The 23,105-nt window shown below is 38.1% G+C and overlaps 1 protein-coding gene across 2 annotated transcripts in view; it reads right to left on the bottom strand.

Annotated features, from left to right (window-relative positions):
- Positions 1 to 488: 488 nt before the first annotated feature.
- Positions 489 to 23,105, bottom strand: part of CUL4B (cullin 4B) — a 33,111-nt gene continuing 10,494 nt past the window's right edge. The window contains exons 4-20 of one of the 2 annotated variants that reach the window (XM_042479130.1): positions 22,527 to 22,596; positions 21,307 to 21,380; positions 20,180 to 20,342; positions 20,005 to 20,094; positions 19,228 to 19,310; positions 15,943 to 16,010; positions 13,926 to 14,044; positions 12,598 to 12,790; positions 11,848 to 11,952; positions 11,146 to 11,256; positions 10,626 to 10,711; positions 10,105 to 10,212; positions 9,377 to 9,507; positions 7,858 to 7,964; positions 7,610 to 7,782; positions 4,935 to 5,087; positions 489 to 3,850 (exon numbers count right to left, since the gene is read on the bottom strand). In XM_042479130.1, the coding sequence (XP_042335064.1) occupies positions 3,755 to 3,850; positions 4,935 to 5,087; positions 7,610 to 7,782; positions 7,858 to 7,964; positions 9,377 to 9,507; positions 10,105 to 10,212; positions 10,626 to 10,711; positions 11,146 to 11,256; positions 11,848 to 11,952; positions 12,598 to 12,790; positions 13,926 to 14,044; positions 15,943 to 16,010; positions 19,228 to 19,310; positions 20,005 to 20,094; positions 20,180 to 20,342; positions 21,307 to 21,380; positions 22,527 to 22,596 (1,930 nt within the window). In that variant the 3' untranslated portion in view covers positions 489 to 3,754. Of the gene's footprint in view, positions 3,851 to 4,934; positions 5,088 to 7,609; positions 7,783 to 7,857; positions 7,965 to 9,376; positions 9,508 to 10,104; positions 10,213 to 10,625; positions 10,712 to 11,145; positions 11,257 to 11,847; positions 11,953 to 12,597; positions 12,791 to 13,925; positions 14,045 to 15,942; positions 16,011 to 19,227; positions 19,311 to 20,004; positions 20,095 to 20,179; positions 20,343 to 21,306; positions 21,381 to 22,526; positions 22,597 to 23,105 lie in introns of those variants that run through there. The other variant, XR_006105007.1, reaches the window with a different exon arrangement.

A 23,105-nucleotide genomic window follows, 5' to 3' on the forward strand; every position in this document is an offset into this window, starting at 1 on the left:
AGTTATTTATATTCCAGCTTGCAGGATACAAGGCTGTCCAGGGCAGCATCCATGTAAAAAGACACAATGGTATTAATTTATCACAAAGTTATCAGCATCCTTTCCACAGGGTAGTAGATGGCCTTGTAGGAGTGTGTAATGTACATCTAGAGAAGGGCTTTACATCGTCTTCACTACCCTCTTCCTCCTTTACACTGTCCTTCTCATCTCAAATGAAAAACCACCATTAAGCTGTGTCTAGCAAATCTAGTGGAGTAAAATGAGTAAAAGCTAGTCTGATAGCTTGTATGGAACAAGGAGGAAATGTAGGGAGGACAGAGGGCAAAACAAAGCTGGCCCAAATGATGCCCAGCTGCAATTTTATGTTACATTTAAACCATGCCAAAGATGACTCTTCTGGAGCTCCCAAAGCCCTGCCCTTACAACACATTTAACATATCAAAATGTACATAAAACACATACTACATCATACATGACAAAATGAAGAGTTTAGCAACACAAAACTGTTTATTATTTATTAAATGACACAAAATACCTAGGTAACAGACTCACTCTTTTTAAAGGACATGTATTTACATTATTTACCAAAGAAGAGACTCTCTGTACCCATCCACTTCTTAAGAAACATTTGACATATATATATTTTTGCACTGAATGATGCAATGCTGACATGCCCCATTTGCAGACTTGTGTAAGTAGAGCACTTCTACCAAAACAAGCAGAGCTTGTATCTTAAGCGGCCCATCAGAGGCTTCGTGAAAAGAGCAAGGCTCTTTTCCGTTTCCGTTGTTGTCTGTCCCTCCTTCTCACAAAACTCCAAAGGTACTCTTCTGAAGAATGTCTTTATACAAAAAAGTATATTACATTTTTGAATGCTGCTGTACTCTTGGAACTTTAAACATTTTTGAAACAAAGGAGATGCTTTTCCTATTGTATGAAGTAATTAAAAATAAAAGTGGTATTTTCAAATGCACGGAACCCAAAAAACATTTGTTTTAAAGAGAAAGCGTTAGGACAGATGTTATGCTTTGGAGAAGTTAAGAGGCCAGGACACACATGTACACACAGAAATGCGCAACACATAAAAATGAGCATCTGAAGGGTCAAAAAGGTAAAACCACAGCTAAACTTAACAATTTCCTACTTTTCTTTTTAATTATCTATATGTACTTTGGCACCTTTGTATATGCTATCAAACAGAACAATTTTTACAAGACATTTGCCATTAGTTTTGAAACAAAATGGTCACGTTCTTAATTTCAAATCAGCCAAAAAGAAAAAAAAACCCCTGTTTTTGGATAGAAAGTTTCTTTAAAAAAACCAACACACCAAAATTAAAGCATTAGAATAAACTGCTTCTTATAAATGAGTCTGCTATAAACTGCATGCAACAGAGGGAAGATTTTAAAAATGTATGGCCAGATTAGCTGTGTGGGTCACAGTCCAAACCCACTGCAAAAAGAAAGGTGTATTTATATATGTATATATCTATATAAATATCTTTATGGCTCAATAAAGCAGGCACATGATTCCAGCAAAAAAAAAAAAGTTGCTGGACAGTATGGCTGGAAAGTAGTTTTTGCCAAAGTTCAACACCAATCAGTAAAGAGAGGGTGATTTATTAATGCTCACTGTGGAAATATGAGAGCAAACATGCCGTTTTTGCCACAAGCGTTAACATGAGCAACCTTTGCTAATATTCATGTCAGCGATGTCATTAATAAACTACACCTTTAAAGAATTGCATAGAACTGTGATAACTGAATGGAATTGTCCAAATCGTCACATTTCAAAAACAGCGTTCCGGTAAAATTTGCTACAGGGTTAAAGCATCTTACTGAAAATATGGTGGTTTTGTTTATAGCCAAATTCATTTTCAAAACACCCATCCTTAGCTTTCTTTATCTCATTTTACTGCTTCGTACACGTCAAATTGTACAACAGTCTTATGTTTCCATTCCAGCCTCATTTTAAACATTTTTCCATTTAGATTTCCTTGGCATAACTCAATATTTTGTTTTCTTTACATAAACTCGGTTTAAGGAGTTTTTATTTTAAAAAGAAGCATTACCAGCATAGGAAAAGAGATGCAACTGGCAAACATATATTTTTAAAAAGACACCTTGTAGGTATGAATTTATTAGTAATTTCCCTGTCTCAGGATTCCCATGAACTCAGCTATTCTAGAAAGGTAATTCAATGTCTTGCAAATTGCAGTTTCTTCTACTTAAATCACCTTATTGCACGTTCTAGAGATGAACAGAGCAGGAAGAAGGGTAACCAAAAGTTTCCAAGAGATGGGGATGGTCAGAAGAGACAAGAAGAGTAAATCAATCAGAAGAGGTCTAAATAAAAAACAACCCTAAACTTGTTTATTAGGAGAGTAAATGCAGAGGGGCAAAAGGAGAAAAATACTCTGTGATCATAAAGAAACTCAGGTGTTTGAAAGGTAGAATTTTGTTACCTTTTCCAAATAGTAGCTTCTTATGGTTGTACATGGTTGGAGAGGATCAGCTCTCTACATTCTTTGTAGTTGCACCTTGTTAATCTATGTTAAAGAGGGTTTGGCAGATTTGCTCAAGGATTGTTTCTTAATGCATCAGTGGGCAACCTTAGCAATAACATGCAGATATCCCTGGATTGTAATTTCTATTATATGACTATTAGCCTTACTGGCTGAGTCTGATGGGAACATTAGTTGAACATCTGGAGGGTGAAAGAAGCCCACATCTGTCTTGAAACAATGTTGTTGCCAACAACAATGGTGCAAGCAAGCAACTCCATGAACAGCCAGCCATTCCTTGCACTAAATGGAAATCATGTAGAAAGAAAGAAAGAAAGAAAGAACGAACTTCCCTCAAGTAAATTCTTGTAGTGCTGCATCTGGAAGGAAAAAGAAAAATCAACCCAAACTCTGTGTTCATGCAGAGTTCAAAATTTAATTTCTCTGTGAACAATAAAAAAGGGAGAGGGAGCCCCAACGTCAACATTTAAGGGAAGAATTGCCCCCCCCCCCAAGTACTTACATTTGAAGTTGAAGGGAATATATTGGCGGTTTAAACCCTACATTTTTATGGCAGACTTTGCAGTTCAAACTGAAGAAATTTAAGTTGCTGACAATGAATAGGTCACACTATTTCAACTGTAAGTCTATTCGTGGGAGTGTCATTTTCTTTCCAATAGCTGCAGAACTGTTTCATGTACTCAAGGAATGTAAGGCTGACTTGTTATTTCAAGAGATAGCCAAATCCATGCAGCCTTTGCTATTTGATAAACACGTCCAATAATTTCACACAGTAATTAATTCTGCATGCAGTTTAAGCATTTTAAAAGGCTACGTTTTTAAAATAAAAAGGTTAAATTTTACCTTTTCACTGGTTTTGAGATGGAACAAGGGATGGCAGCTGTATGCTAAAGAGAGACTTCCTTTTAAATTGGGGTGAGTGGGGGAAATGGAATCACAATGACCAGATACTTCCTTATGGTTTTCTGCACATCATACCAAATATCATGCAAAGAGTTCAACAGCATTCTTCTTAAAAATGTAAATACTACTCCTTAAATGGGCATGTTACAGCCATCGAAAAAGTTCGTTCTATTATGTTCCCCCCTCCCCATTACATTGCTTTCATTTCAGTCATTGGTAGTAGAAAAAAGGTTAATTTAATGGGATCAACAGGCTCGTTTATCCACCAGCAACCAAGTAGAACATCAAATGTGCAGAAAAGAAAAACAAAAAAGGCCCGTCGTATGTTTATGCAATGTAGTTATATTGGTTGGGATTTTCCTTGTCTCTTTCCATGTAGTCTCTGTCGATTAATGATTCTATTCTCTTCTTAAGGTCAGCAGGCTGCAAAGCAATTCAGAAAGTCAACAATGTTTGCATGTTTTCGCACTACAAAATAATCCATCTGCATGGTTTTTAAAAACATAGTATCAATATATCATTTTGCGCTGATCCTTATAAGCATGTTCAAGGATTTACAAAATGAAAAGGATGCATATACATTTCCCTTTTCTATTCACAGCACAGTGTACCTTGGGCATTCACTCACCATACCTAAACATGTCAATCTTCAGTGTTATGAAGCAATGAAGTACTGTAGTTCTTTGACATCATTTTTCTTTACTTCATCACATGCCCCTAAATTTTACCCTTGGGTCATATCAAAATCCATAATTTTAACCCCCACACCTGCCCTCGACTTATACATGAGGTCGACTTATAGTTGAGTGAGTGCACTGATTTAAAGAAAACATAGGTTGGAATTCTCTAGGTGGATTACTCTAGTGGAACCCTCCATTATGTCATTTAAAGACAGTGTAGGAGGAGGTATCTTATACCTGGTTGTGTAATACCTTTATCCCAGGGTGTGCAAGGGCAGCTAGAAGCTCCATTCCAAGGTAATAATCCTTGTGCACCTGGGGAGGATGTAGTAGCAGCTTCTGCCTTTGTGTGGTAAATGATAGCTGCTGTGTTTCCTTCTTTTGGGTATACAAAGACAGCTAGAAGGCTCCTGGCTGCATCCCACAGCTGAGTAATTGGAGGGGGTGCAGCTGTGCCCAGGAACCTCCAGCTGCTGTTTCATGGCAGGGGGAAGAGAAACAGGTGTTGCCCCCAAACAATTATGTTCCTATTTTGTATATACTGGGTCTCCATCCCAGTCTAACACAGTGTGTCTATTACAGTATGACACAGTACAACATCAGAAGATTTAGTTGAATGAACAAGACTCCTGACAGAAGATGAATTGAAGTGGAAAATTCATCATCTATCAGGAATCTTCTTGGTTCGGGCAAATCTTCTGAAGCTAGCTGTACTGTGTTAGACACACAATGAAAAGCAATTTTGTTTTTGAGAAAATGCTATAACAAGCAAACAAGCAAGAATAACAACATTGCTGGTAGGAAAAATAGTAACATCTGTTTTCTACCTTTACTGGGAATTTTAGCTGGTTATATACTTCTGACACAAGCAGATTGTGGCTAAGTGTTTTGCGCATTTTCATAATTCTCACAATTGCTGCATCAATTTGGTATTGCCGATCCTGAAACACTCTTTCTGTAGTGCTGGCTTGTTCCTCTACCTGCAAAGGAAGAAAGTTGGGGAGTGGGGATGGGAGAGATGCTGGTTATAAAAGCACGTATATCTTTGTTAGCTAAAAGTGAATGGATTAATTTTGATCAGTAGTTATTTTGAGCCAGAGAATCTGTGATCAAGCTTCCTAGGATAGCATTTTTTAATCAGTGAAAGGAATTAACCAGTTAAAATCAACTAAATTATCTATTTAGTTAGTTTTTTTTAAACAAAAAATTGACAACTTAATTAAATTTCTTTTTAAACTAGAGTGATTTGACTTAAGCTGCAATGTCAGCATCAATTGCAAAAATTAAGCTATTAAGTTATGAATTAAATAAGACACAGTACTAAAAAGCAAAAAATAAAAAAATAAAAATAAAAAAATAGTTACATTTCCCAGCTACTTCCTTATCTAAAGTCTAGTTTCTTACTGCTTTTTCTTAGTCCCTCAGGACTGGGGAACCACAATGTTTATATCATAACATTCAAGCTGTTTACTCCTAAGTATTTCCAATGGCATGAGGTTTTTGAGGCTAGCAGTCTCAGTTTGAGCATCCCTAATCTAGAAATCGGAAAACCTTCAAAAATTGAAACTTTTTGCTACCAGCCGCAGCGCCCCCTCATTCATCTCTCAGATCTTTAGTCTCTCTCCAGCCTCACGCTTTTCATACACAATACAAGTAGTGAATGAATGAGACATGAGGATAGAGAATGATGCAATTGGAAAGAGAGGAAAGGTTCCTTAAAATGGTAGGAGGTCGGATTCACACTGAGCATATGCTTGGATTCCTGCCATTTCAGATCTCTCTCCAGCCTCACAAATACAGTATATACTCTCTACTTGTGTCACATATTATGTATATGCAAATACAAATAATCCAGAATCAAAAAAGAATGGGCATTTGATTACACAGCACCAGCCAGTTGTTTGTCCTCTTCAGGAAGTTTGGTCAGAAGAGGGGTGGGGGGGGGGTCATCCTTTCCCAGAGATGCTATTTGTAAGCCCCCATACATGCCTCATTGTTAGCAATCCTGAAGCAGAGTTGAAGTGTATAACTTCTTGGCCATGATATCTTGCTTCCTGCCTTCCTTATCAGAGGATGTGGTGTGCTTCTTCTGCAACGACTTCTGAACTATCTCTACAGCAATGGAGTTTGGTTTTGGGTGATGCAGAAACCAATCTGAATCAGAATCTGACATCTGACACAGTCCATGGATCTGTGACCTTACGACTGTCACAGCCCCTCTTATTACCAACATGGTCGTCTCAAGAAATCCCCATCTTAAATCTCTTATCCAATCGCATCAGACTGAAGCTACTGATCCTCGCAGAACAAACACAGCAACTCAACCTTCTCAACCAAGACCTGCAGTTCAAACTAGCCCAGGTAACGCCTCCACTGGTTGCTCCTTGAGTCATGTCCTCAGTTCAAAAAACCACACTGCCTGCCTGAATTACTCCCCTTTCTTTCATGTCTAATGATTCTGCATCATTGATCTTGCTAGATATACCTACAATGCATTCCTCATTTAGGGTGTTAATACCATCTTGAGATGTGTCTGCCTAGCTCCCAGAATTGAGCAAGGATCTTTTTACTACTGCTCTCAACAAAGATTCAGAGGTAGCTGAGGCTGAGAGAGGCAGAACAGACCCTGAGCTGGAAGGTGCAGGCCTAAAAGTCTGCTCGTACAGAAAAGCCTTCAGCCTGCAATCGCAGTTCTTACATGCCTGAGGGTGAATACTTACAGTGGATGCAAGAACCCACATTGTGATCCTCACTGGCACAGTAAGCATTTTGAGTGCCCATGCCGTTCAGGAAATTTAGCACCACAAGTGGTGCATTTTTAAAAGAGCTAGAGGAAGCCATTGCAGGGCATGGTGAACAAACCAGTAAGCCAAAAAACATGGTTGAGAGCAGACTGAGTCAAACCAAAAGAGCAGAAGCCAAGAACAAAGCCAAAAAAGTAAACTGGAGAACTGTCAAAATACTGAGCTATAAATCTGGAAACACCAAAGTACAAAGAACTGCCAAGTCATATCCCAAACTCCAAAAAGAAACCAGAAAGATAGTCTGAAAATCGATAATGAAGGCAAAGGAGAGTAACACTGAACAGTTTCTCCAATGTTGGTGACATGGCAGATGAAATGGAACTGAGAGCTCAGGTGGAAATCGAGCTAGAAGGTGTCTAGAGGGTGGGCGTGATTACCGGCAAAAAGTTCTAAAGAGTTCCAAATGATCATGGTTCGGATAACACATTTATGAGAATCACAGAGACCATGACGAAGAACATGGGAAATATGTATGTAATTTTGTGTACAAGGATGGCTTTAACATTCCTAAAAATACTAAGACTTGAAGCTGTAACCTGAGAAGGCTTCTGCAACCCATATCCTCTACCCCTGACATATCAAATTGATCTAGATGACTCAAACTATTAAAATGGAACACTGGACCCAACATTTTGCCTTGGTATCCAGGATTGCCAAAAAATTTATGTTAACAGTATGAGAAGTGGGGAAAAAGATACCGTTTCTTTCATCTGAATCTGATTGATTTTTATCCTGAACAGCTTATGTCTGAAGTCATCATTGCAAGTAAATTTGTCACCATCTTCCACATCTTTGCCTTTGGGGCTTTTTGTTAACACTCTTGCCTTGCCACAGGCTAATGACTGAAGGGTTCGTCGTAGCTCTCCATCCTCTGCAACACAGAGAAAAAAAGTTTAGTATTTTACTTATTTATACTTAGAAACCACAAACAATATCCAGTACTGACCTATTCCTGTGGCTTGTTTTATTTCTTCCAAACTGAATTCTTCACCTTCATTAAACATAAGCAGCACTAGAGTCTGGAACAAAGAGACCTGCAGCTCTTTTTTTGCCCTAGTAGGAAGAAAATAAGCATGACTCTGAAAATGTGAAGTACTGTATATAAATCACTCATGTTTGTTTATATACTGTATATAAATCAATCTCATTGAGGACAAGTTTTTGGGCCAAAGTTATGGATTTTGCTGTGACTGTGGGTAAGTCAAGGGTAAAACTCTGAGGCAGTTAGAAAGTCAAAAGGATAGAGAAAAGATTAAAGAAAACATAGTTGTTTTTGTAGGTAGTTGCCAAGACAGGAGAGAACACATCGTGACTATAAGAAGAATAGAAGAAATATTAGAAGAAATATTAATCTTTAAGACAAAGTAAAGGAAAAACACAGCGTACTCGGAGTCGAGGCAGGAAAAAGACTGGGGACTGGTTGGGGGAGAGCCAAACATAAAAGAAGCAGGGAGAGAAAGTGTGTGTGTGCATGTATGCTGAACTAGGGAAAGTGGGGAGAAAGGTGTGTATCTCAACTTATAGATGAGTGTGTGAGTGTGTGTGTGTATATATATATATGTGTGTGTGTGTGTGTGTATATATATATATATATATGGTAGTGTTAAAGAACTATGTCCATGCACAAGAAAACCACACAGAACTTGCACAAATAATAGCTATAAAAAGAAAATATTCATATGTCAGCTGCATTAATTTTACAAAAGAGTAATTAGAGCCTAAGTAGAGACAATGCTTAAAAGGTTTAACTTCCTTATTTTAACTGAAATGCTTAATTGACTACAAAAACCTGACTGACTGGGACAGTGCAGTAGATTTGTGTAAACTATGGTCAAGGGCTACACAGTGAGAAGAGCTACAAGTGACAAAACTTTTATAACAACCTTGATATGACTGTTGCTGCAGATGAAGCAAAGCAGCCTCAGCTGCTGTGTGGGTTGTAGGATCAGTTTCAGGTTTTGGGACCGGAAGGAATGTTGAGAAGGTGCTTGCTGCAACTTGGCTAGTTATGCACCCTCTCAATGCTTGCACATCATGAAGGTTATGAGCAGGCCGGGGTGACAGCTGTGTTTATCAAGTAAACCCAGCATATGGTAAGTGCTTCCTTTATCCCAGGGTGCGCAAGGTAATGGTGCAAGAAGTCCAGCCAGGACTCAGAAGTGTAAGATAATTTTGTATACCACTCTGAAATTTTCATAATGTAAGGGGATAACCAACATTTTTAATTAAAAAAAAACGGTCAAAAGGAAAGGAATATAGCTTTGGTAAATATATTCAAATTAGCCAATCAAATGGTCATAATTTATATTTGGAAAAAGACAAGGTAGTCTCTTGTAACAAAAGCACAGAATCTAGATCTTATAATGCGTTTTCAAATAAGAGCTACAACTTACTTCAAAAAGCCTTGCTACCTTGCAAATGTACAAAGTGGCTTCCAGTTGTGACAAACAAACAAACAAATCAACCTTAGAAAACATATTACCTCTTTAAATTCTGCTTTGAGTACACAGTGCCCTAATGTTGATTGCCACTGAAGTTTTCTGCCACTGTGTTTTCCTAAATAAAATGTCTTAAATATCTCTTGGAGCTTTACCATCTAAAGAGAAGAGAAAGATGGGCTTCACTTTAAACATAAAACCAAACCACCATTCCTCACAACATATGTTCCATTCTTCTGTCCATTTCAACAGTTTTGTTTCCAAAAGCTGCAGCAACACTGAATTTTAATTTTGAAGCTTGATTTTCTAAATTAAAGACCATCATTTTATACACGTAGAAATATTAGACTTATTTTTAATAATATTGGTTTTTTTCCATCTTCAAATTAGGATTGGAAGTTTCATCGCAATGAATTTTAATCATGGTACAGGTTCCTAGGTTATGAATATTGACTAGCTTCTCCTCTACCCCAATTTGTTATTTCATATTCTACAGACAGCCCTTCTCATATCATTTTGTGTCTCAATCTTTTCAAGAAATTTTATTTCTACGTCAACAGTGGGAAAGGTTCAGATTTAAATTATGTAATGGATTTAAATTAGTTTCTAAAAAGATCCAATTAAAAAAAAGACTATTTTTCAGGCATTTCTTGGCAATTAATTGCCCTATGTTTTCTGATTACTAAGTTTTAATTTTTAACAAGTAGGTGACTATGAAATTCCTTCATTTTGAAACTGCCATACATCTATCTTACCTCTGAAGGCAGGTGGACTTCCATAGGCACATAGGTTGGCCAATAGCCCATAGTCAAGATATTCACGGTGAGCTCAATGTTACCAGGTACATTCTGATTTTGCATATACTATAGGCAGAAACACAAACAAAGGAAATGACCATACGGAGGTGCAAATGAATTACAAGCATGATTTTATTAGCACCCCCCCATTACATCCTGCTCTTGTTCCAAGCTCAGGTGGCATGAATCAGATTTCTGCCATGTTTTCCCCACAAGATCCCTGTGAAACAGATTAGCCAACTAGGTCAATACCACCCAGAGTTCAATGACCAAGCAGATATTCCAGCCTAGGTCTCTTGGGCCCAATTCCGTTTATCCAGTTAAACACAATAATTATTACATCTTTGGTACGAAGAACACAAGATGCATATCACAAAACCATTTTTAGATATACTTACAACTTTTACAAGAATGTCAAAATTTTAGTAAGAGAAGGCACTTGGGGAAGAAACAAATTATGATAGATTTTGTGCCCATACCTGTTTAAATTGTATCATGATATCTTTAGAAAGTTCCATGTCTTTAAACATTCCTTCAAGTTTGCTGGTGAAAGCAGCTCCGCATTCTATAAAAGAATAATTTAATTAAAAATTTCTGCTACATTTTGCTGTTAACAATGGAAGAGTAATAGTGTCATTAACAAAATATTAGAGGCCTTATGACTGTACTGTAATTCTGACTGAAGGTGAAATATTGTTGGCCAAATTACTGAAACTGTAGCAGACTTCTCGTGCTAAAGCACTGTATCACAAATTAAAAGGGGCCTGCACAGCCCTAAAAGATTTATACTTTTGGCAGGCAGCAGTCGATTATATGTGAACTAATTTCACTATTTGCATACAGTACTTCTATAAACAGCAATTTATTGTTATAAGCAGCAATCCCTTTCAAAAGAGAGTTTTGAAGGTTTCCTAGGGATACATCACAAATCATCAAAGGTTGAGGAACTACTCAACCATCCACTCAGACAACGCAAATAGGATAAACAACAAACCTTACCATGTTTGAGTTTTGAAAGCATGGATTTCTCAGCATCTACTGATGCACTTTTGCCTACTAGTAGCCGCTTTGCTAGATCTTTTTTGTAGAAGGCTTCAAAAACATCCTTTCCTGTAGAAGACAGAAACTATTTTTTATAAAAGCTTACTGTCAAGCCCAACTGCAATCTTGTCTCTGCATGCAGTCACCTTAGCGGAAACTATTCAACCTATCCTTAATCAAATAAAGTAGCTGGTCACTACTGTACCTTATTTTTGAGAGATGATAAGGCAGAGTGGGGGAAGATTGCCCCATCACCCCATCTTTTGCTCTCTCTTCAAAGTGGCTTTCTGATAGATTTAGTTGTTGCTCAGGGATATATGCCACACACTTCCCTCCATACTGTTAAAAAAGTCTAAGTAGCTTATCAATTTTTGAAAAATCTGTGTGCATACAACAGGAGCAATATAGGAGAAATATCAGAAGGGTCACAGGTTTCCCATCTCAGATACAACGGGGTTCTGGTGAGTTAAGAGCAAAGAACTCACGCTTTATGATCTTGGCTATTTAACCTTGATTGGGGCTTGAACCAGAACAAACTTAAAATTCCAGACATCTTATCCGAACAAAAAGAAGATCACCAGCTGAATTACAATCTGGATTTACTGAGCTTCATTAAACCTACTTTTGCTTACACTGTGAACATAAAAGTCGAGCACTTACCATAGATAAATCTAAATATAATCATAATTTTATCCAGCATCTTCTCAAGTTCTTCATCAGTAGCTTCTTTATTGCCAGCACGAAGCTTTGAATCCACATACTTAGCTTGGGAGTAGCGGGGAGACAAAACAAAAAGGAAATCATAGGCTGTCTACATGCACTCCTGAAAAAGGATCTTCACCTCATACTATGCTAGGCTTGTTGTCCACTGTATTTGAATAAAAAAGAAATGCCTCCCAATACACATTTTTTTCTCTGGTTCACCTCCTTGCTCCTAAATGCCTTGTTTCACATAAGTAGAGACTGGGGCCAATTTCATCTCAATGAAACAAGGAATGCAAAGATTGGACAGACTGAATTAATAGAAAAGACAAAGACATGTAGTCTTGTACAAGGGATCTAATAAACAACTGGATACATATTTTATATGTGACAATATATTTTCTATAGTAATCATGAAATACAAGTTCTTAACTTTAGTTCATGCTCCTTAGAAATTAAATATGACTCCATCCCTTGACTGCTTATCCATCTAACCAAATATCATGTATTCTATCCAGCAGTAAGTCTCCATGGTCATAGGTATAGGTCTGTCCCAGCATTTGCAACATGATCCTTTTCTGTTTTTGAATGGGTATGCCTAAGATTCAACCTGGGAGCTTTCAAATCTTGTGTATGTGCTTTGTACCACTGAAGTATGGTCTTTCTGGACACCCCATTTAGAAAGGATTTCCATAATGAAATATATACCTATGAGTTCAGCGGGTTTATTTGGTCTTTTGTTGATGAAGGTTTCAAAGGCTTCTTTCATGGCATTGACAAATTTTTCATTCTTCAAAAAGCAAATGTCAATTATATGATCAACTTTATCTTTAAAGTCTAGGAGCTCTTGGACCATGGTTTTGTCTTTCTCTGGATTAATTACAATAGTGCTGCCAAATGCCTGGAAAACAGAAATGTAATTTCTAACACAATTGTGTTGGACCACAGTAAGTTTAAATGAACAGCAAACAGGTTTGTGAGCACACAGGTGACTAGCTTAAGTCAGGAGGAAAGCCCACTGCCAGCATATGTGGATGGGGCTGAGATTCTAGATGCCCCTCCCTAAACTGCAACTGTCGACTTTATACCAGTCTTCTGCTATTTTACAGCCAGCAGCAAAATAACATACAGAAAACAAATACAGCTGTTAGATATCAAATTCAAGAGAACTGAAATCTCGGAATACCATAACTAAATACAGTAGTCCCTCGGGTTACGAAATTAATTCGTTCCGCAGCTCCGTTCGTAACCCGAGTAATTTCGCAACCTGAAAAGGCTAGCGGCTAGCGCTGGAAAGCCGCTAGCCGCGCTTTGCGGTTTGAATTTCGCGCCGAAAAAAACCTTCGTAACCCGAAAAAACCTTCGTATCCCGGAACAGTTTTTTCCTATCTACTTTTTTCGTATCCCGGAAATTTCGTAACGCGATCAATTCGTATCCCGGGGTACCACTGTATGCTTGCACATATAAACTGTAATATGCTAGAACAACATTTTAAGCAAGCATGTTTGAAAATGCCCTACAAAGGTCAACATAACAAATTTTAGAGAAGTAATACTGACAAATTTTGAATCTTAATATTTTAAAAGCCAAGATCTTTACAAAAAAGGGGAAAGTCCATGTAATAATAAAAAAATGACTGAAAATAGTAACATTTTCGGACAGGAATCTTCCAAAAGAGAAAAGCATTTCTTGAATCTACAATGATTTGCTGGAAATAAAGGAACTCAAAATCCCAAGCCAGAGAGCTCTTAGGCCTCACTAAACTACAATCTCCAAAATTCCACAGGACGCAGCAATAACAGTTAAAGTGGAGTAATGGCACTGTAATAGTAGTGTGATATTTTCCTAAGACAACCATTTAATGCCATGTATGTGTGTGTAACTCCATCCACATATGTTGGCAGTGCTGGGATGTGCACACAAATTTGGTTTTGGGATATAAGTGTACTATTTATACACACATCTTTTCCTACCCCAATGCATTTAAAACCTCTTCCCACAAGTTAACAACAGATATTAAATCATGCACTGGTACCTTTATATATTCAATCCATTGCTGCAAAAGAGCTTGCACACCATTTTTGACTCTACTGAACAGCTGATATAGTAAAGATAAATCCAGAATTCGGTTTTCATCCAGGAGATTATTTAAACCTGCAAAATTAGTATGGAATTCATTTAGTTTTTTAAACTAGCATGGGATCCAAGGCGGCTTGCAAATGCTAAAACAAGAAAAGGCAAACAGCTTAGTAATAAAAAAGTTAAAAACCGATTTAGCAAGTAATTTTAAAATGACATTCAAATTTAAAAAGCATAAAATCATTTAAAAAGTACCCATAAAGTTAAAAATACAGTATGCCACCCCATAAAATGACTCCTTGAAACCAATTAATCATTTAAAGCCTGCCTGAACAGAAAGATCTTTGCCTGTCAGTGAGAGGACAACAAACAGAGGTCCAATCTAGCCGCCTGCAGAGGGCAATTCTATAGGCTGGGAGCAGTCATTGAGAAAGCTCTCTCCTGTGTCCTCACCAGATGGGCCTCTTATGGTGGTGGTTATTGTGTGCCTTCAAGTAGTTTCTGACTTATGGCAATCCTAAATTGAATCTATCATGGGTTTTTTCTTGGCATTATTTGTTCAGAGGAGGTTTTCCATTGCTTTTTCCTGACGCTGAGACAGTGGAACTTGCCTAAGTGGCTGTTCATGGCTGAGTGGGGATTTGTAGTCCAATGCTCAAACCACTACACCATACTGACTGTCTGGTGGTAGGACTGAGAAAGTCCTTCCCTATTTTAAGACTCTGACAGATTTATATGTTACTCTAAATTAGTGGTCCCCAAATGGTACCCTATAAGAGATTTTGGACTTCAGCTCCCAGAAGCCTCAGTCATGTTGGCCAGTAGTCTGGGATTCTGGGAGCTAAAGTCCAAAATCTCTTAAAGGGTACACATTGGGGACCACTGCTCTAAATTAATGCATGCTAATAAAAAACCAAACTACTTGCTGCTCTTTCTAATGATTTCTATTGAATATGAAACTCTTACCAGTTATTAAAATATAAAAGAAGGTGCATGTATACATGGACATGTGAGGCCAGAGAATAATTCTATGCCACCCTCAGTAAGGGTGATATAAAAGCAACATGTATAAAGAGAAATTCCCATTCCTTGCAACTTCAAAATTTTAAGTTCACAATATTAAAAGAAGAGTTATTAATAATGATTACAGGAAGTAAAAAAGACAGTCAACGAGGCTTTAATGCATGGAGGCAAAGCCTATTACTGGTTAGTCTCTTAATATTCATTGCTGAGGAATGTGAATGGAAGAGTGCTAGTGCACATATCCTATCAACAGGCTTTCAAAAGACATCTGGATGCTCACTGTGGGAAATAAAATGTTGTACTGGATTAGCTAGGCCAAGGTTTTGGTCCATAGGAAATTCTAGGAAACAGACTTTTTTTTCCCTTTTCAACAGTTTTGATACAATGTAGGCAGCAGTTTGTATTACTAATGCTTCTAACATCATGCACACAAGGATAAGGGTAGAGGCTGTCTGGTAATTTGGTATTTATAGCTCTTTAGAAGCAGCTATTATCACATCTTACCGAAAAATGTATTATTATATGGTATACAATGCAAGTTTTATTACACAGTTTAATGACAAGGAAGCAAAGTGTTTTCTGCCTGCAGATTACTGCAGTTTATTTGTTTTGTACTATGGCTTGGCAGCTATTTTGCTTTGAAACAACATACTTGCCTGATCATGTCATTCAAAATGGACAAAATTATCAGACAACCTCCATCCACATTTGCTGTTTTTCGCATCATTACTTTTCATTCTGAGATTCGTCTGATGGCATCAGAGAGTGGGCTCCTTACCTCCAAGGAGGAGAATAGGACTCCTGAATAGTGTTCAGTGCTATTTCATGAACTGGGTAGGCAAAGGGGGTTAAAGAAGCAGCACCTGACTGGGTCATTTCCATTCAGCACAGGGAACTGAAAGTCCCGAAGAAGCAGTAAACAAAGATTTCTATAAAGAAAAATAAATTACCTTTCTGTAGAATGGCTGTTAAATGTTCACCTAGCAGCTGTTTTTCTACAGTAGCAATTAGTGGTTTCCTATAGGAAAAAGTGTTTAGAATTACATTCCTTTTGCTCGCCCTTAAACCATTAAAAATCCAACTGGAACTGCAGGAAGAATTATGCTTCATATAGTAAATGCTACCTACTGCTGTGAAGCTAAAATCCACAGCACTTTTAAAAAGCAGAGGGAAAAAATCAATAAGTAGGTATTGAGAACTCTGGTGGATGCCCAGTTTTGCCCTCTGCATTCCCTGCCAGGTTGCAGCACCTCAAATTTCTTTGGACAGTGACTGTAAATCCAATTCCAGTTTCCATGTATAGGTTTGTTGTTTTTTTTTTAAAGGGGGTAATGGTGGTCTAGAAAGGGTGGAGTAAATTTACTCATCCACTACCCCTAGGAGCCTCCTGGGGGCAATGCTTCTAACAGTAGGACCAGGGGGATTAATAGTGGTTGGGGAGGCCATAAAAATGAGGTGAGAGGTTGTATGGGGCCCAGGGCCTGGTGTCCCCAACCTCTGTCTAGAGCAGGCAGAAGTTGGATAGACATAAAACTGCTGGCCTTCTTCAGCCTCGGGAAACAATCCCTCCTTACACATAGCAAGATCAGCCACTTTCAAACACACATTTCCAGTTAGAAGCTGAATTTATTAGTAGAGTCCATATCCACAGATTCTTTATCCATGGATTCAATCATCCATGGCTTGAAACATAAAAAAAACTTCCAAAAAGCAGCCCATGATTTTGCTTTTTATGTGAGGGACACTGCTTTATTATGCCACTGTATTGAATGGGACTTGAGCATCCACGGATATTGATATCCATGGGGAGTCCTGGGACGAAACCCCAGCAGATACCAAGGGTCCACTGTACAACAATGAACACTGTGATTACAGGGGGAAAAAAGATGAAATAAGAAATATTCATGTCTTGAGATGTCTAAAGTTGTTACAGGGATGACAACAAAAAAGAGGTGAGAGCGAAGTGTGTTTAAAAAAAACCCAATCACAGCCATTAACGTTAACATTTGTCACTACATATATATAGATATGAAGTAATATGGTATTATCTGGCTTATTCTCAGGACTTGTATAAGTTTCGTATGGCCTGAAGCTATGGCATACTGTACTGTATATTGCATGTTATCTTTTGGAAAGCATTTTAGGTAATGACAAGCTATACAGGTTGAGCATCTCTTATCTGAAATACTTGAGGCCCGAATTATTTTGAATTTCAATTTTTTGGGGATACTGGAATACCTGTATTTGCATATACGTATAATGTATAATGATACACCTTGGACATGGGACCCATGTCTATGCACAAAATTAAATAATAAATAAACACAACTTTTATTTATATCCCGCTTTTCTGTTACAAGACAATCAAAGTGGCTCACAACATAAAATTCATTTATGTTTCATATATACTTTATACATATAGTCTGAAGATAATTTTATACTATAATATAAACCTTGGATGTAGTCTCCAGGACCAGATGAACTACATCCAAGGGTATTAAAAGAACAGGCAAATGTAATATCGGAGCCATTGGCAATAATCTTTGAAAACTCCTGGAAAACAGGAGAGATCCCAGCAGACTGGAGGAGGGCAAACGTTGTCCCCATCTTCAAAAAGGGGAAAAAAGAGGATCCCAACAATTATCATCCAGTTAGTCTGACATCAATACCAGGAAAGATTCTAGAGCAGATCATTAAACAGAGAGTCTGTGAACATCTAGAGGGCAACTCCATAACCACAAAAAGTCAACATGGGTTTCAGAGAAACAAGTCATGCCAGACAAACCTAATCTCTTTCTCTGATAAAATTACCAGCTTGGTAGATGAAGGGAATGCTGTGGATATAGTATATCTTGATTTCAGTAAGGCCTTTGACAAGGTTTCCCATGACATTCTTGCAAACAAGTTTGTAAAATATGGGCTAGACAAGGTAACTGTTACATGGATTTGTAACTGGTTGACTGGCCAAAGCCAAGGGTGTTCAACAATGGCTCCTTTTCATCCTGGAGAGAAGTGACCAGTGGGGTCCCACAGGGCTCTGTCCTGGGACCAGTGCTATTTAACATCTTTATCAATGACTTGGATGACAGAATTGGGGGCATACTCATCAAATTTGCAGATGACACCAAATTAGGAGGAATAGCTAATACCTCAGAGGACAGGATCAAAATTCAAAACGACCTGAATAGACTAGAAAGCTGGGCCAAAGCTAATAAAATGAAATTCAACACAGAAATGTAAGGTACTGCACTTAGGGTGGAGAAATGAAATGCAGATATAGGATGGGGGAGACTTGGCTGAATGAGACTACATGTGAAAGGGATCTAGAAGTCCAAGTAGACTACAAGTTGAACATGAGTCACCAGTGTGATGCGGCAGCTAAAAAGGCCAATGCAATTTTAGGCTGCATCAATAAAAGTATAGTCTCTAGATCCAGAGAAGTAATAGTGCCACTATATTCTGCTTTGGTCAGGCCCCACCTGGAATATTGTGTCCAGTTCTGGGCACCACAATTCAAAAAGGACATTGAGAAACTGGACAGTGTCCAAAGGTAAAATGGTGAAGGGTCTGGAAACCATGTCCTATGAGGAATGACTTAGGGAGCTGGGGATGTTTAGCCTGGAGAAAAGAAGGTTAAGAGATGATATGATAGCCCTGTTTAAATATTTGAAGGGATGTCATATTGAGGAGGGATGCTGCTCCAGAGAACAGGACCCGGAACAATAGATTCAAGCTACAGGAAAAGAGATTCCACCTCAACATTAGGAAGAACTTCCTGACAGTAAGGGCTGTTTGACAGTGGAACACACTCCCTCGGAGTGTGGTGGAGTCTCCTTCTTTGGAGGTCTTTAAGCAGAGGCTGGATGGCCATCTGTCAGGGATGCGTTGATTGAGAGTTCCTGCATGGCAGGGGGTTGGACTGGATGGCCCTTGTGGTTTCTTCCAACTCTACGATTCTGATTCTATAATATTTTAAAAATAATTTTGTGCTTGAAACAAAGTTTGTGTACACTGAACCATCAGAATGCAAACGTGTCACTATTCCAACCGCCCAGGAAAAAGACTTTGGAGTATTTTGGAATTCCAGATAAGAGAGATTCAACCTGTACCTAGCCTAGTTTTACATTATTGAGCATGTCTGTTGAGTTAGCTCACATTAGCAAAAAATAGCACTACAATTAGAGGTCTACTATTAAGAGATTTAAACATCAACTTAAAGGAAACTACACACTTACTGAGTGCTTTGATCCAAGTATGTGATAATCCTGTCTGCCTCTTCCTCCAAGCGTTTGTTAACATGATGAAGATACTCTGGAACCTGGCAAGTGGGATAAGTTGAGGGGAAAAGGTTAAAGTAAGAGAACAAAACTGTCTGCCAACTGCAACTGACATATACTTTTATAGCTAGTAGCAAGTACATTTCAATACCGTTTATCAGTGCACCTAAGCATTTCCTAAGCGGTTTACTGTAAACTAACTGTCCCCAACAATCTGGGTGCTCATTTTAGCAACTTCGGAAGGATGTGAGCTTGAGCTCCTGGGTTGATATTGAACTTGCAACCTTATGGTTTGTGAGTGAGTGGCTGCATTACAGGTATTTAACCACTGCGCCAGCAGGGCTCTCTTCTGAACTCATAATGGTCAAGAACCACACTAAAGGATGGGTTTCTAAGTCATAGTATTAGTGCTAAAACCATTAAGATTCAAGGAACACCTTAAAGACCAAAACATTTTATTTGTGGACTGCAAACTCACTTGTATCTGATGAAGTGGGTTGCTACTCATGAGTTTGTGCTAGACAAAGTATTATAGTCTTTAAGGTACTAAGAGACACCCTGTTGTTTCTGTAGCAACAGTCCAACAAGGCTATCTACCCTCTCCCTAGAAATTATTGGTATTGCAATACTTCTTGATAGCCACTCTCAGTAGGACAGAATGTGCCAGATTCTGCCCTCATAGTTGGGAGTTAAAAATGCTCATGGCATCTATTGAGCCATGAGTTAATGAAATACCTCTCTTTCTTGCATAAGCCTCTGCCCTTCTGCTGCATATAGTCGATTAGTTTCTTCCAAGAATCTGTGCTCAAAAGAATCCTGGTAGATCTAGGAAAGAAAATAAACATAAAGGTTTGTGTTCATATTGCTTATTCTTGGCATTTTATGAAGATTTATCACAACTCTTACTCACCTGCAAATCTGAAAGCATGCTTAGAAGGCTGCGGAGCAGGCTCCTATCAATAGCCTCTCCATTTCTCTCCCTCTCAATCAACAGAAGAATGCCATCTATGGTCTTGTTCTGAACTTTCTGATCACTAATTATATGAGTCCTGAACAATTCAAGCCCCATATCCCTGAAAAAAACATAAATTGCCATAGTGAAGCAGAATTTTAAGATAGGGATGGTGTACATTCTTACAGTTTACGTATATTCATATGTTTTTAACATATTCTGTTTGAGCAATTAATCAAGTAGTCATTTTCAAGTTTGTTCAGGTATTTTTTGCAATTCTGTGTGAGAGGAAGTGAACCCTATGCAATTATGTGTCTGTACTCTCATCACCTCCATAAGGAAGAAAAAGACAGTTCTGTGCACAGAATTATACTTTTCCCAGCTTCTGGTTCAATTTCCTGGATTTCATATTCCATTTCAAAAGAAAGGGGCAGAATGAGGATTGGTAGAAATGTCCAATAATTACAGTGCCACATGCTGAGTTAACGTCAATTAAATCTATTTCAATTCCAGGTTGTAACACAACCAATGAGGAAAAGTGAAAGGAATGACAACTTCACCAAGGCTAAATAAATACAGTACATCAGTCAAATGCTTTGAAGTGATGGTCTACATTTGGTCAAGTGTACTTAACAATCTATACAGCCAAAAAGGAGTCATTTAATTGAAACTTCTAGCCTCTGCTTTCACACTTATCTGTTTTAAAACACTGCATGCTATTTGTTTGTGCTTCTGCAAACAGGCATTATTTTGCCAAGCAGGCTCAGGATGGTATTTTACACTTCCAATAAATTTATAAAATGGTCCCTCTACTATGACGGCTTGTAGATTAATACTTTCCAAACCTGGCTTGTTAGTTTAGCTAAATGTTAGCCTCCAATGGTCACCCCAAACCCCCAAGATTTTTGGTAAATATGAAAAGGGCTGGGGGGCACAGTGAAGTTGATATATTTCACAGTCATCTCTATCCACAGGAAACAACTCGTAATCAATCATTCAAGATAGAAAGGGGAAAAACCCCTGCTAATCTATATCTTGACAGCACATTTAGAAACCTGAAATAAATGCCATATTTTCGTCCTTACCAAATTGATGGCAGCATTGAATTTTGAAGTACATAGGTTCGATCCAGGAACAAAAAGATACTTCTAATCATTATCTGTAATGGTAAGAAGAAGCCATCAAGATTTTGACAGATTTGAAGTGCTATGCCTACAATATGCATTTGGCTTGAGATCATTCTTGTGCCAATACTTACTTGGAAGGAATGACTATTAATTTTAGTGAGGCTTACTTTCTAATATGATTACTAACAGCAACTACAAAGTCAAGTATACAAACAGACCTTGGAGATAACCTTCTACCTTAACCTGATCTTTAAGATTAAGAAAGCGCATCCTCTTAGTCCCTTTAGTATGTTAGCTTTAAGCAACTATGGAAAGCTACCAGCCAGATAAATTTTGTTCCTTCCCAAGATTCAATGAACTCAGAGCCAGAATACTTCCAGAAGTCCCAACCATTTAGAACGTCTTAACCCTACCCCCCAGAATGATTTGAATAGGTGTGATTAGGTTGCAATCCACTTCTCTTGTATAGCAATTACATAATAAGGTATTTTTTCAAGTATAATGTTTTTGAGTTGTTGATATGCAGTCCAGAGAATCTGGAGCAAGACAGAAATGTATCATACAACTTTAAGGATTTTGTTTTTCAGATACAATACAGATTTACTATGCTATATGGCAGCAATGGCCTCCAACTTTCACAGATGAATACAAGCTGTCAGAACAAAAACCAAGATAATAGAAAAAAAAGGTTCTGAGTATAAATTATAGTATCATTTCCAATCTTGTTATAAGCCAAAAAAAATCATACTTGTTATAAAACATCTTTTTATAAGCCAAAGAAATGCATGGAAAACATCCACCTACCCATTGAATGCATGTGTGCATACTTCCCTTGTGCACCTGCAAACTCCCAGAACCCCAGCAAGATGCTCAAGATGGCCACCAGAGCTGGTTTTCAAAGGGTCAAGATAGGAGGAGGGAGCATTCTTGGGCCAAATCCCAATGGTATACTATTGTATCTAAAGCCAGTGGAAATGGGACTTTATTCTCCTGCTTCTGCAGCACTCTGGCACAAAAAACAGCTCCAGAGGTTTTTCCACTGGAGGATTTCAGAGTGCACTGGGAAATACAACAGGGAGAGTAGGGGGGGGTCACAACATCTGGCAGAAGCAAAACTATCTAGTACACTAATGGATTCAAATGTATAGAAATGTTATTTCAAGGAAAGTAAGCCTTACCATTTGTCTGCAATGATCTTGCCAACATTTGTCTATTTTCTTGAGAAAAAGAACACTGTCCAATGAATCCGTGAGGAAGCAGTTAAGACTGTTTAACAAAAAAAACTGAAACAACACCAGTATTACTCTTCAACTTTATAACTGCAGGATTTGTTTTGAAATAGTCACCCCACTGGTTTTTAAGGCTGTCTACAAACACCTTGTCACACCAGTTTCTAAAACACACCAATGTTTTACTCTAGGTCCTAACCGTTGAGATATAGCTATGTGGGAGATGCTTACCTAAAATTAGCTTAAAAGTATAAAGGCCAGCTAGTCCTAGCCAGCAGCTTAATAAAGTTACTAGGTTAATCAAGATGGTTAACATCTCAGGGTTTAACAGCTTGAGGTGCATCAAAGAAATGATAGCAGAAAATTGGCATGCACACATCTCTGATTGCAGCCATTATAGGAACAAGACCAACACTCATGATTCTTCAGGTGATTGCAAGGTGATGGTAAATACCATTCCCACACTACAACATCAGCTTATAACATGACATTACTGATTAAGTATGGAGTGCCACACATGTTTCTCTG

Source organism: Sceloporus undulatus, chromosome 7 (genome assembly GCF_019175285.1).
Source record: "Sceloporus undulatus isolate JIND9_A2432 ecotype Alabama chromosome 7, SceUnd_v1.1, whole genome shotgun sequence".
Lineage (NCBI taxonomy): Eukaryota > Metazoa > Chordata > Lepidosauria > Squamata > Phrynosomatidae > Sceloporus > Sceloporus undulatus.